General features: G+C 42.6%; 1 protein-coding gene across 1 annotated transcript in view; it reads left to right on the plus strand.

Annotated features, from left to right (window-relative positions):
• Positions 1-1,808: 1,808 nt before the first annotated feature.
• Positions 1,809-15,121, plus strand: part of MYO5C (myosin VC) — a 45,640-nt gene continuing 32,327 nt past the window's right edge. The window contains exons 1-3 of the mRNA XM_053462921.1: positions 1,809-1,941; positions 10,237-10,347; positions 13,565-13,736. Of these exons, the coding sequence (XP_053318896.1) occupies positions 1,915-1,941; positions 10,237-10,347; positions 13,565-13,736 (310 nt within the window). The 5' untranslated portion in view covers positions 1,809-1,914. The remainder of the gene's footprint in view (positions 1,942-10,236; positions 10,348-13,564; positions 13,737-15,121) is intronic.

Below are 15,121 nucleotides of genomic sequence, written 5' to 3' on the forward strand. Positions count from 1 at the left end.
GATCAAGAAGCTCTAAAATATTAATGTTTATTGTTTATAGCCCTGTACTGCTTTTCTAAAAAAAATAAAAATATATATCCAGACCCTTTTTGAAGGCATCCATTGTATTTGATAGCAAATAACCATGTTATTATTAGTCATCTCTAGCTATTCTCACTGTTAATAATAACGATAATGTATGTATATTAACAAGCCTAAGGAGTCGAAACCAGTGATGTGATACAATGATGCTGTTAATTGGCTAATTTGATCAAGTGTTTGATCAGATCAGCTTCACATCTTGTAGACACCGATGCGTTTATGATGGCTGCTCACGTTGTGATATTTTAATGCTCATAGCTAATGCTTTTCATTTGTGTTTCATAGATAAGAAGAGCAAGCGGTTTGATCAAATAATAGTATATACATTTTTCTTGTTGATTTTCTCAGCAGGCATGTTTTGCTGTATAAAGCCTCAAAGATCACGGTTAAAGAAGGTACAGTTTTCTTTAGCTGAATGTACAGAAAAGCTTAAGCTTGATTATCTTGTCAAGCTGGAAAATCTAGGTTAGCTTGATTGAGTTTAGGTTAGCTGGAAAGATGTCACTAAGAATTTGTCTTCTACATACCTTTCTAAAGTCATATTAGAATAAGCCAGGCCTTAAAAGCAGTGTGGCCCCCAAAGATCATGCCAAGCAGCAGAGCCCCTTTATCAGCTTTTCGCTTGTAGCAAACTTACCCCAAAACAGAAATTGCTAGAGCAGGGTAAAGAAAGGGCATTTGGTCTGATTGGTTCGTTGTCTGGTGTCTTTTTCTTTTTTTTGATGAGCTTTTGTCATTGGTGTCTTTGGGGTGTATGTTGAATTTGCCAGATCTGTTAAGAGGATCTTTTTTAGAACATTGCCCAGGAATGTGGTGATGGCCCCAAGTGTGATGGCACATTGCCGCACCCCACACCACCCAATTTACATGCTCAACTCATCATCATCCATCATCATTGCATATCACTGATATTTGATCAAATACATTGGCTTGGGAATAACTGAGGTATTTACAGTATATTGTCACCAAGTAAATATTCTTTATGACGTTTAATGTAAAACACCAGATATTTTTTAGGAACTAGTTACCTTTTGGCATTTAAGTGGGAGTACTCACCAGGGACATACAAATTAATCTGACGAATGTCCCCAGGGATATTGAGAGGAGGTATGCAGTAATGTACAATGATTTTGTTCCTGTAAGTCAAATTATGTTATATACTCCTTATGTCCTTTCTACCCATTGTACAGCGCTACAGAATATACTAGCGTTCTATAATAAAATAATAGTAATAATAATGACATCACATCATATGACATCAGAAAGCAATTACCACATGCTTCCTAGGGCCAGGCCCTGTGAATATATAGTGCATGCCATAATGCCAAGCTGGCCAGCCATATGGTGGCAGCGAAATATGTAATACCAATTTGCCAGAGTTTTCTACATAGAAAATACTTTGATTGACTGTCCAGTTGTTATGACTGTAGGCTGTACTGTAGCGCCTTTTGGTGTCACCCAACTGGTAGCTGAGACAGTCAGGTTTCTATATTTGTATTATTTTTGTGCAGTAATGATCACTTTTAGTGGTGCTCGGCCTGTTGTAAGGCGACACCCGCATTCCTGGCGCTGCCGCTTTAAGCAGGTGCGCTGCTGATTGTACAGTCACCTCAGTCGGCGCGCGCCACACCCGCTCAGGTGCCGCGGGAAAGAGGCGCGCGCACGGCGCACCTCCTCAAGGGATAATGCTGGTGCGCGTGCACGGCGCTCCGTGGCTTCAGGCTCCGGGAAGGGAGACGTGAACGCGCACCGGGGCACTCAACCAGACGGCATAAGCAGGGGTAACCACCGAAGGACCGGGAACACAGCCCCTTCCCCATCTCACTGGTCTCCATGGCGTTAGCTGAGCTGTACACACAGGTAAAACTTTTCCTCCTACCCCCTGCCTCTCACTGCTGGTGTGCAGTATCTATGGCACTGGAGATACAGTCTACCGGTCACTTTACCATACGAACTTTTCTGTCAGGGCAAGCTGGCCTACCCTTGTCTGGGAACTTATGTTTTTAGGAGGACTTCAGTAATTTTGGCCACCATGAGTAGGGATCAGTGCGGTAAAGCGTGCAGCTGCTGCAGCACCTCTTGGGTCCTGCACCATTTACCACATTTACTTTCAGAGGTAGCAGTTGGTGACAATGTTGCTGGTTCTGCACCTGGGACTGCTGGGTTTCATTGTGTCACTTTATAATGTCTATATGGGGAAACTCAACTCCCATGACCCTCAGAAATGAGATCTAAAAGAGGCTGAAAAGCATTACATATGCAGAACATTGCCAGTTGTCTTCTCCAGTGCCATAACCTACAAATGGTCTCCAAAGGATTGATCTCCGGTATCAACCTTCCATTGCCATGAATTCCTATCAGCATTTGCCTGTACACAGGCAGGATGGGAGTCATAGGAGTTGGGGTTCAGCAAGCAGCAGACATGCCCAGCCCAGTTAAGATGTTACCCGCATGTCAGAGTTGCCAATATATTTTCTGTTGCTCCAGCTTGTGGCTTTTTTTTTTTTAGGAATGAATGGATCACAGGAAAGTAGCTTGTTGTTGATGTTGAGCATTCATTTATATATGTGGCATTTAAGTAGTTAATTTCTCTTCAACTACAATGTTATTATTATTATTATACTTTATTTATAAAGCGCCAACAGATTCTGCAGCACTGTACAAAGAACAATGGACAGGGTGAATATAAAAGTCATTACCATAGATACGAATGGAATGCCCCTGCTGATTGCCATACCTGGGAACTCTCCGGGTTTGACCCGGAGATTGCCGGGTGAGCACTGCTTCTCCGGTTCTCAGGGTCAAGACCCAAATCGTCGCGGGAGCGGGGTCTTGACACGCCCCGCTCCCCGCCCATTTTTCCATTAAACGCTGACGTCAGCGGGAATGCCCCCGACGTCCGCGGGAACTCCCAGTAATGTCAGCAGGACTGCCAACCAGCAGGCTACCACACAATAGGGGACATGTTCTGCCACAAGAGTGCTAAATGTTTTTTGCTTTTATTCATATTTTATAAAAGTTTGCCACATGTTGGGGTTGTGGCAGTTTTTTATCCTTTAAGGCAGGGTCGGGAGCCTTTTTTTCCTCCAAGGGCTGTTTGGATATTTATAACATCATTTGCGGGCCGTACAAAATTATCAACTTAAAAATTAGCCCACATTGTATATTTATCCCACCAGACAGCCCTCCCTTTAGTATTGATTTATGTGATGCACCCAGAAAGCCCCCCTTGTGAGTTAAGGCCCCATTGCCCCCACACCCTTGTGTATCGCCCCAAACCAGATCCACATTGTATATCTATCCCAGCCCCCCTTCAGTATTGATTTATGTGATGCCCCCAGCCGGTATCCCCTTGTGAATTAATGCTCCACACCCTTGCGTATTGCCCCCAGCCAGACCCGCATTGTGTATTTATGCTAACCAGCCAGCACCCCCTTTAGTATCGGGTCAGCCCTGGCATTCAGATTGCATCCACTTAGCACCCAGACTGGAAGTATAGGACTTGCCATCTTTGCCCCCCAACAGCCTCCCTGTGGCATCTTTGCCTCAAACAGCCTCCCTGTGCCATCCTTGCCACAAACGGGTTCCCTGTCCCATGCTTTCCCCCACTTACACATTCATGCTATCACACATATTCATCCATTCACTCATTCACAAATATTAATTCTCTCATCCACATATACTAATTCACAATTATTCACTCTTTCAGATACTCATTCACTCAATCACACATACTCATTTATACACACTCCTGAACTCATCCATACACCCGTCTTTGCTGCTAGTATACTTCCGCTGCTTCCCTCTGTGTTGCTCACACTGGGTCCCGCCACTGGGTCCCAGCCTCCCCTTGGCGGTACAAGAGACGTTGCTCACACAGTGGGCAGCTGGCCCCTGCGGAAGAAATCACGGTCACAGTTGGGACCCCCTGTGACCGCGGTTGCTGCTGCTTTGTCTCACGGGCCAGACCAAATGATAAGGCCGAATGTTCCCCGCCCCTGTAATATTCAAACATACCGGGGTCAGTATGGTAAAAACTTATGTACTGTGCTGTGACAAAGTATTTGTCCCCTCCCTGATTTCTTCTATTTTTGCTTATTTCTCGCATTTAAATGTTGCAGATCATCCAATTAATTTTAATATAAGACAAAGATAACTCGAGTAAACACAAAATGCAGATTTCATGTAGAGAAGGAAAAAAGCTATCCTGCCCTACATTGCCCCCTTAGTTACTAAATCAAACAATTAACCAAATGTAATTGATAATTAAGTTTAATTTCACCAGGCACAACCAGGCATGATTACTGCCAGTCCTGTTAATTTAACAGAACCTGTCTTGCAAAGTAAAGTGGGCCAAAAGGTCTCAAAAAGCAGCACATGATGCCACAATCTATAGAAGTTCAACAGCAGATGAGCATACCTGCGGGAGTGCAGCCAGGACTACCCGCCGACGTCAGTGGGCGATCCTGCCGACGTCAGTGGGCTTTCCAGCTAACATGGCCAGGCACTCCCCCATTTAAGGAGGAAATGGGCAGGCAGCGGGGCATCAGGACCCTGCTCCTGCAACCCAGACGATTTGAGTGTCATTCGGGAGAAATGTTTGCAGAAGAGAAACAAAGTCATTGACATCCATCTGACTGGAAATGGCTACAAAGCCGTTTGTAAGGCTCTGGGACTTCTGCAAGACAGCATCGAATGCTCATCCAGGGGTTTCACAACCCCAAAACTATAGTGTAAAGAAACACAGGAGTCACTTGTCTTTCGGGATAATATTCTGTTGACTGATGGGCATTTCTGGGAACTCTCCAGCTCACTATGTGCAAACAGGTTGTAGGAGAGGAGTTGCAGCACTGCCCACTTCCCCTCCAATAATGCCATGTGACCCGTGATGTCAGCGGGACTGCACATCGATGTATATTGGTATACATCACTTTGGCAATCATGAGCTAAGAGCATTTTTAATTTGGGTTATAAAGACTTATATATGATTTTTAAAAACCCTTTCAAATTCTGCATTGGTTATTTATCTACTCTGTTGATTGTAAGCTGTAGCACACGTGGATTGGCACAGGTTTATCCATATTAAAGGACACTTCTGGTCTGCAGAATACAGGCAAAAATACAATGAGCCACCAGCAATTCCACAAAGCCACCGATAGACTTCTGACAGTTTCATGGCAAACATGCTTTATGTTCAGCAGTAACTGAATTGATAGACTTTTGTTGCCAGGATTTTATATTGAAGCCATAAAACAGCAGAAGGGCTTGCAATATTTATATTGCTAATAAGGTATCCAGCAGATGTTCCCTCGCTTCCTTCAAATAGAGTTGCGCCCGGCGTATATCGGCTCAGATCAATTCCTCCCCAGCACGCTTCATGCTGCAGAAAGAGCTTCTGCAAAACGACCCGAAGGTATAGTTTTCCCTGATGGGTGGAAAAATGCTAAAGAATGAACGCTTTTTATATGTCCGTAGATCTGTCTGTCCATCTTTGCTGTAATGTAGAACTAGTATTTAGGAAAATCTTGTTTTCTCATCCGTATGAAGTTTCTTGGGCTGAAGGATTTGTGTTTAGTTACTGTTTGCGTTGGCATTTGGAGGCAGCTTGCTAAGTGTATGATCTCATTGAAGGAACTTCCTGAAATAGTCACAAGATCTTTCACTCTCTATTATAGCAGCTAATGAAAGTGATTATCAGACACAAAGAATCAGTGCTACTTCCTATTATTCCGTATATAAAAATCGCCACTGTGTAGCAGCTTCAAACAAACCAGAGCTAAGAAGTCTATTCTCTTGGTGACCTTCTGCTGTCCTACTTCTAAAGGGCAAGTTAGACCTGGCCAAGTGCAGCGATATAAGTTTGGGGTCACAAAGGTTTTGAAAGAAAAGCACATTTTATCCATTAAAATAACATGAAATGGATCAGAAATACAGCATAGATGTTGTTAATGTTGTAAATGACATCTGATTTATAATGGAAAATATTCATAGCTGTGCAGAGGTCCTTTATCACTCCCATCACTCCTGTGTTCCAATGGCACATTGTGTTGGCTAATCCAAGTTTACGTTTAAAAGGCTAATTGATCATTTTGCAATTCTGTTGGAACTGCTAGAAACGTCCTTGTTTTCCATGAAAACAGCTTAATTGACCCCAAATGGTAATGTAGCTTCAGGGTACACTGCTCCATCCAGTGGTCACCGGTATTGTCACATATGGAGATGGCTGTGCTCCTTATCCTTGGCATTCCTTTGGGATCATGTGTTGCCATTCATTTGGAGCTTATCTAATCATCAAAGTCACTCTAATCAGGTATATATCATCAACATCAACAACAAGCTCACATCCTATCGCTATAGCTTTGCAGGATTTCTGGTCCAGGGTTGTTCTTGTAATGCTTCTTTCACATGACTATCCATACCAGTAAAACTCTAAATCATGGTATTAGGCAGGATTTTCCCCTGTGAGTTCCCCTCCCTCTGGTCTCTCCTGCTACAGCTATACCGCTTTTGCCACGTTTTCTCCATTTTACAGACATCCTTCTTTTATTCATCCGGTATTGTTATATGTTATTCATTAAGCTTCGAAGTTTTGTGCTTAAATGAATGGATAAGACAACTTTTATACAAGGCTGTGCTAATTACGTTAAATAAATGCCATAGCTGCAAACCGCATGGCTGCGTTGTTGGAAGTTTTTCTTTTAAACTTAAGTGAAGGTTCCATAAAACGACGACCCGTGGGTGTAACATAATGCACCTGACTGAGTAAACCTCTTGGTGTTTACTTGGAAGGCAGGTCTCCTCTTGGACTGATATTAGCATGAACAGTTTCATTTACCAATGGTGGCATCTGAATTTACAGAGATACTTAATCACTTACCTGTGGTGTTACATAACTCCTTTAATACACTACAGCCGTTGCTTTAAAAACTGCGTTAAGCTTGATAAATGCCTTCAATATGTGTTTCAAAACGGATAGCTAAAGGTACCGCCTCCCCTGTGCAAACAGACTTAGGATCATGGGATTTGTAGTAAAGCAAGACTTTACTATGGGTTACCTCGGCGCCTAAGACTCAAATCCCTATCATGAAAGTATAATATACTCTTAGTCCAGAGTGTCACGGTAACCCCTTGAGGCTGCGGACACATGGGGGTATGTTTGAGCTTGGGAGGGGGCACTGCTGGATTCCTGGGGAGACTCATTACCTGCCTGCCCAGTCCACTCTTATCTCTAAGTCACACATACCGTGTGGTGCACATACACATATATGATTTGGCACCTGAAATGAAGTGTGACCTGTTGATAGACATTTATTTCATTTCTAAACCCTTTCAGACAATAGGGCGTTCTGATACACTCCTTCTCAGGAAAAAACTACCACTTGCTTATTTTCTCCACTTTTGTTTTTATGGTTAAAAAAAGAAACCCAAACCTGTATCTTTTTAGGTATATTGCCTTTTCCTGGTCTTCAACAGTGATGAAAAACAAGATAAATATCTTCCCAGAACAGTGAGAAAAGAAAAGCATAACACATGACAGTGTGAGAAACTCAACAACTACATTCCCTGAATGTTTACTCTGTAAACTGAGGGGAAAAAATGCTGCTTGAGGTTTAAAATCCAGCTTGTTTCTCTAGAAGAAAGTCGTTTGAAAATGTACTGTCTCACCCTTCTGGCACCTTCCCTATCAGAAAAGTAAATAATTGTACACAGTGTTCCTAAAAAGTCACAAACAGCTGTACCGTTCCTAGCTAGGAAAGTATTGTCTAAAAATAAACAGAGCCAGCGTGTAAGTGACGTATTTCATGTAGTTATGATAAATCTCATATATGTATGTAGTTATTGTGACTGGGATTCATATGACTTCTTGTACCAGTTCCATTGCGTGTGAAATGCAGTTTCTTGTGGTAAATGTGTAACGCGAGCAGGTTTTTGTGGGGTAGCTGTTGCTCATCGAGATACATTCTGTTGGAGATCAGGCTCCCAGTGCAATGCTGTTGAATGGGCCGGTCGGGGTGATCAGGGATCTCTATTGTAACAGGCCCAGCTACACTGTAGATTTTGTGGTCAGCACAGTCTCCATAGACTCCTTACCCTCTGCCATGCCTGAAAATGGCAGCCATGGAGGGACATCATGGGAGGCACTGGGTTGCTGCTCTGTCTCTGTCAAGGGCAGCATCTAACCAAAACTCATCCTTGACTGGAGAATGAAGTCAGTTCATTTAGTCCTGCTGTGGAGGTATGGACTGACCCCCTGTGCCCTCACTTATTTAGTCTGCACTAAGTTGTGTAGATCTTGGAAAACTTGTGATCTCTGTGAGATTTCCACAAGATGTGTGTCCCACAAAAATATTTTTCTCAGCGTTCCTTGCTAGGGTTTGGAGTACTAAGGCACCCAGTAAGTCCCATCCTCACAAGAGGGACTGGATTGACCTTTTAAAGCCTTAGTGAATATATCAAGGGCTTTGCCTCAGTGAACAGACCTTGTACTCAGCCTTTGGCATGGCTTATGGAGTCTACTAGTCCCACCAGCCACCTTATGGTGACCAAATGTCCCTGTTTTCACAGATTTACATTCTGCAACGAGAAATGTCTCAGAGGTTTATTTGCCATTTTGCCTCCGTGGCAAAATACATTTTCTGTATGTATACTGTCTGTACGTTGGACTTCTAAGTCTGTATTCTTCACGATGGCACCTGTTTCCGCCGGTGCTACACACAGCAGCTTGGGAGATTCTACATATGGTTTCATGGGGACCGAAGGAATCATGTATGTTCAAGGACTTCAGTTTTAAGGCAAAAGAAGTAGTCATGTCAAGGAAAAATGACATTGGTGTTTATTTAAAATGTATCCTTTTTTCTGAGAGCTCCTCAGTTCTATTTTGTTTTCTTGCGGACAATACCCTATTACACGCTGTACCTTTTATTTACAGTTGGAATTCAGATCATTATTGTGCCTCCAGGTGTAAATGATTTGTAATAAGATGTTTATGTGGTTTGGTGCATATAAATTGTTTGTGGCTTATTGGCTAATTGGACAGTCCAGTTCAGAACAGCACATTGGTTACATTCTGCTTTAAAACAGTGTTTTCACTGGGTTATTTTTTTAGAACAGCCCCGGAGGGAAAGAATTGGACGGAGGGGCCCCATGAATGTAGTGCGGAGGAGGGACCCATGGTCAAGCCTGGTTAAGGGGTTAAGGGATGACTAAGCAAAATTTTTGGCACTGAAAGTATTAAATTGGTAGCACGTGCAGGGCCAGATGGGAGGGGGTAATTACCCTCCCTGAGGGGTATATATGGAAGGGTCTTGCACCATAGGGGCAATCATTTTAAAGTGCGTTTTCCCGCCCATCCCTCCCCTAATTTTCAGCATCTGCCGGGTACTCAGGTTTTTACGCTGGTATGGTGCAGGAGTTAACCATCTAGGTATGGTTACTTGTGGTGCACAGAGGTGTAGGTGTAGGACACTCCGGGGGCATTCACCCCTGTGAATCGTATGGTCGTGTGACTGCCGCGCTAGGGGACGCCGGCAGTTCCAGCAGGGATACAGGTGGACACGCCCATACCAGCAGGTTACTTATTTGGTTATTAATTTGGTTATTATTTGGTTATTAATTGGTTACAATTGGTTATATGTTTACTTTCATTTGACAATAAATATTGATATAATGTGTCAAATGTGTTGTGTTAATAATCTTTGACACTTTGTGAAACATTAATAAAGGTTGAGTGTCGCGGTGCTATAGTTATTTTAGTCCGCACCGCGGACAAATAAATTCCATATCTGACAATTAATAAAGCTTTTGAAATAAAGAAGTGTCTTTAGTCTTATTTGTAAGAGGTACCGAAAACTGGACGCTACTTCATTCATGTGTATTTTTGTGTGAGTATATGGCTAGTGCAGCAAGATCTGGAGAAAAATTTATTTTCTATGAAGAGATAAAAAATCATTTCCTTGAATATGAATACAGTTGTTTTTAAATACCGGTATTTAAACGATTTCTAAACATTGCACTGTATTTAATTCTCAGCTTATATTTCAGGACATGTATACAATGCCTACTGACATGACAAATGCTTAGAAATGTTATATAAATGCAGTGTTGCCACATTTTGTTTGTTAATCACATACTCACGGATTCTTCTTTCCATTGCAGTATAACAGGGTTTGGATCCCTGATGCTGAGGAGGTATGGAAGTCTGCAGAAATCACAAAAGACTTAAAGTCTGGGGATAATGTGCTACACCTACTTTTGGAAGATGGAACGGTAAGACATATATTTGGACCCTACACAATACACACTTCAATAGGGCTGCAACTAACGATTATTTTAATAATCCATTAGTTGGCCGATAATTTTTTCGATTAATCGATTAATCGGATAAAAAATGCTAAAAATTTAAAATAATGTAATAAAAAACTTACAATTTACACTCTCATCTCTTTATTGCAATGGCCTCTCGCTATTCACCTTCTTATTTTACTGACATAATAATAAAAGCTACAAGAACCCAATCACAGTGTTTCTCAAACTAGGTTTTAATACAAAGTTATTAGTAAATATTAATTCATATGATAACTATTTTTCATATTTAATAAAAACTGAGAAAAAAGCCTTGTTTATATTTTCTTTTATTTAACAACTGCCCCCAGTTATGCACATCTGACCCCCAGCTTGCCACTCTGCCCTCTTATATGCCTTATACCTCTTATATGCCAAAGATTCCACTGTGCCCCCGATATGCCTTATACTCCTTATATGCCAGTGATATGCAATTGAGCCCCCTGATATACCTTTTATCCCCAGATATGTCTTATGCCCCCTGATATGCCTAATATCGATATGCCTTATACCCCCTATATGCCTTATAACTTCCAATATGCCACTCGCCCCCCATTTATGCCTTATACCTCCCTATATGCCACTTTGCACCCTGATATGCCACTCCGCCCCCCATAAATGCCCTGCACCACCCTGAAATTCATCATACTCCCTGATTCACCACTCTGCCTCCCCCAGATATGCCACTCTGAAATTCATTATACTCCCTGATTCACCACTCTGCCTCCCCCAGATATGCCACTCTGAAATTCATTATACCCCCATACACCACTCTACCTCCCCTATACACCACTCTGCCTCCCCCAGATATGCCACTCTGAAATTCATTATACCCCCATACACCACTCTACCTCCCCCTATACACCACTCTAACTCCCCCAGATATGCCATTCTGCCTCCCTGAAATTCATTACACCCCCATACACCACTCTGCTACCCTGAAATTCATTATACCCCCCATACACCACTATAACTCACCCATACACCACTCTGCCTCCTCCTCCCCCCTCCCGCACACCACTCTGCCTCCTCCCCCCTCCCATACTCCACTCTGCCTCCTCCCCCATCCCATACTCCACACTGCCTCCTTCCCCCTCCCATACTCCACTCTGCTTCATCCCCCCTCCCATACTCCACTCTGCCTCCTCCCCCCTCCCATACACCACTCTGCCTCCTCCCCCTCCCATATGCCACTTTGCCTCCTCCCCCCTCCCATACTCCACTCTGCCTCCTCCCCCCTCTCATACTCCACTCTGCCTCCTCCCCCTCCCATACACCACTCTGGCTCCTCCCCCTTCCATACTCCACTCTGCCTCCTCCCCTCTCCCATACTCCACTCTGCCTCCTCCCCCCCTCCCATACTCCACTCTGCCTCCTGTCAGCAACGAAGGTTCACAAGACACCAAGGAGCCGGGTAGAGAGGCAGAGTGGTGTATGGGAGGGGGAGGAGCCAGAGTGGTGTATGGGATGGTGGCTCCCATACACCCCTCTGACTCCTCCCCCCTGCCATACACCACTCTGCCTCTCTCCCGACTCCCTGGTGTTTTGTGAACCTCCGTTGCTGACAGGCACTTTCACTGCACCTTCATAGAAGCCTCAGCGTAAGTGAAGGACAGTAACGGAGGCTGTCTGTGCGATGCAGACCCCCACCAGCTGACAGAGAGAATGATCCTCTGCAGGAGACCTCGATTCTCTGTCAGCTAGTGGGGGTCTGCGCGATGCGCACAGACAGCCTCCGTTACTCACCTTCACTTACGCTGAGCCTTCTATGAAGCTGCAGTATAAGTGCCTGTCAGTAACGGAGGTTCACAAAATACCAGGGAGTCGGGAGAGAGGCAGAGCAGTGTATGGGAGGGGGGAGGAGTCAGAGGGGTGTTATGGGAGGGGGGGAGAGAGACGGAAGTGAGAGACCGGCCGACAGTGAGGGGAATCCAGGTCCCCTGCAGCGTTGCGGGGGATCTGGATTCTAGTGTTATAATCCGATCTCTGTTTGAGGTCGGATTATATAAGGAGAGGAGTTTTTCAGAGCATTTGCTCTAATCGATTTTCTAATAGTTTTTCAGAGCATTTGCTCTAATCGATTTTCTAATAGTTTTTCAGAGCATTTGCTCTAATCGATTTTCATTATCAATTATTATCGATTTTACCGATTAGTTGTTTCAGCCCTACACTTCAATGTGTATAACATACATAGACTTCATTTCATCTGAGATGACACCTTTTGGAAAATGCAAACAGTTAAACATTTGTTCAGTGCAAATGATTGAAATGTAATATTAATGTTTGTGTGTAGGTAATGTTCTTGCTGACATAGATAATATGAACTTATCATCAACTGCTTCTGCATTACAATGTAATTAAGATATACAAACTAGAATTTACATCTATAACATCGACACATGCCATTCTGGGGTCAAGAAGGATTTTTAGTTTGTGCAAAATTGGAAAGAGCCACAACTGGGTTTTTTTTTTTTGCGTTCTTTTGGATCAACAGCAAGAAATAAACAGAAATGGGAAAGGCTGAACTTGATGGAGGAATGTCTTTTTTTCAGCCTATTTATGTAACACATCACATTACAATTTACACATACACCCACACCACCTATACATGCCACCTATACATACAAACAAGTCTAACAGAGCCCAACTTACATCAGTGCATTCAGTGTATCGATTCTATTAAGGCCAAAACAAAAAGAACAAATTATAATAGACTTCTTCTTAAGAATGGACCGTTATGCAAAAATGAAACTTAGATGGACGCTGCCACTATACAGCCCCACCAATGGAGAATGCATGGTAAAGTACATTGTAAGTAGTCTAATATGCATTCTTTAGCCGTGAAAGACATCATTGGGAGGGCAGCAGAGCCGTCTCATTGACATCAATTGTAGTGCTTTATGGCGAGGGGTCTCATTGGCATACATTGGGACTGGAGCTGGCTGGCAATGAGCATTAGAAGGGGGCCCTTTAGTTTCAGTGATATATTTCCCCGTTACGTACCAAGGGCCATAAAATTATTTGTGTGCATCTTCACTTTGCAAACCTTGGTCACAAGTTCATATAATGCTCAATGAACACTTTTGTAATGCAGACGGTATAATCAAATCACAAACATGTTTAATATCTATTATTGATACAGGACATGAAGTATCCAGTGGATCGAGAAAGACACCTTCTGCCACCCCTTCGAAACCCAGATATCCTTGTGGGTGAAAATGACCTCACTGCTCTTAGCTATTTACATGAACCTGCCGTTCTACACAACCTCAAAGTGCGATTCATGGAATCCAAACTTATCTACACTTACAGTGGTAAGTAAATAGTGACAGCTGAAAATAGAGTCTGTTCATTCCTCATAGTCATTAACCAATTCTTCTTATTTTATAATTTCATAAAAGGTTTTTGTTCCTTAAAAGTCCAAAACATGAATCACTCTCTTTAGTATGTAAGTAAAATAAACCCTAACTTTTCTGTTTTGTTTTTCCCTCTGATCACATAAAAACAAAACAGAAATCTTTCGGAAGTTTCTTTTCTATGGCAGCGACATATCAGTTTCTGTTTCTGTTATATGATAAATGTTCCCAGCAGAAAGTGAAAGAGACAAGACTTTACATGATTAAGGAATTATTTCTCGGAAGGGCTTGGGCATCCAATAATACTAGGAATATTTTTTCTAATGTTGCCTTTAACTACAAAAAGGTTAAGGCATAATAAAAAACAAAATATATCTCTTTTACACCAAAGTTTCTCAGACTGTGCGGAGCCATCGAGTCCCCATGACATGTGTAAACATTTCTGTACAACACACATTTTACTTGGGTGATTGGGATGAATGCCTTCTGCAGTTTCTTAAAACCACATTAATCAACACACATATTTACGTTCTCTACTTCCAGGAAATGCTTCTGTGTTGTATGTTACGCTACACAGGTTTTTATTAATCCTCTAAGGACCAGGTCTATTTTCATGTTTTTGCCATGTTTCTCTTCAACTGTTCCATACCTGGAAACTTTCTAGAGAAACACATCATAAGAACCTTAATGGTCCATAGTGTAGATTCTATGTAGTAACTCACCAAATGTATTAAAATTGATCCAGTAGGGACATCTTTTTGTGACGTACCTGGTACGTCACTGGTTGCGAATGGGTTAAATCTGAATCTTTTTGTACCCCAAAGGAGCACTGGGTCAGCAAGCAGTTCTCCCTTTGCTTAGCAGTGCAACTTGCAATGTAATGCATACCAGGCTTGGTTTTTGGTTTAATCTACAGTGAGGAAATACGTAGGAGTTTACTAACTGCCACAGTTATATCGAGCACCAAGAAACCAAACGCTCAAACTCTAGAAAACATAAGCAAACACACCTGGATAAATACTGTCATGTTCACATCCACAGTGCTCACTTAATGCATAATGTGGAAACTGAACACTCCTCTCTTACTTTCCGTGTATAACTGATTGCAGTCACCATAGAAACTGTTCCTGCTGATTACCCCACATTTTGGGTACTGCACTAGAATTGCAATATTTTAATAGGATGCAGTTTCTCTGTTGCACCCAATTGGGAATAGGAGGGGAAAAATGGAAGTATTGTCAAACGCAAAAATCCCCAACTTAACGATCACATTAGCGGAATTAGCAGGATTCCTAAAAAATATACGTTTTAATATCTGCTATGGAACAGCAAGATGCATAGGA

Source organism: Spea bombifrons, chromosome 4 (assembly GCF_027358695.1).
Source record: "Spea bombifrons isolate aSpeBom1 chromosome 4, aSpeBom1.2.pri, whole genome shotgun sequence".
Lineage (NCBI taxonomy): Eukaryota > Metazoa > Chordata > Amphibia > Anura > Pelobatidae > Spea > Spea bombifrons.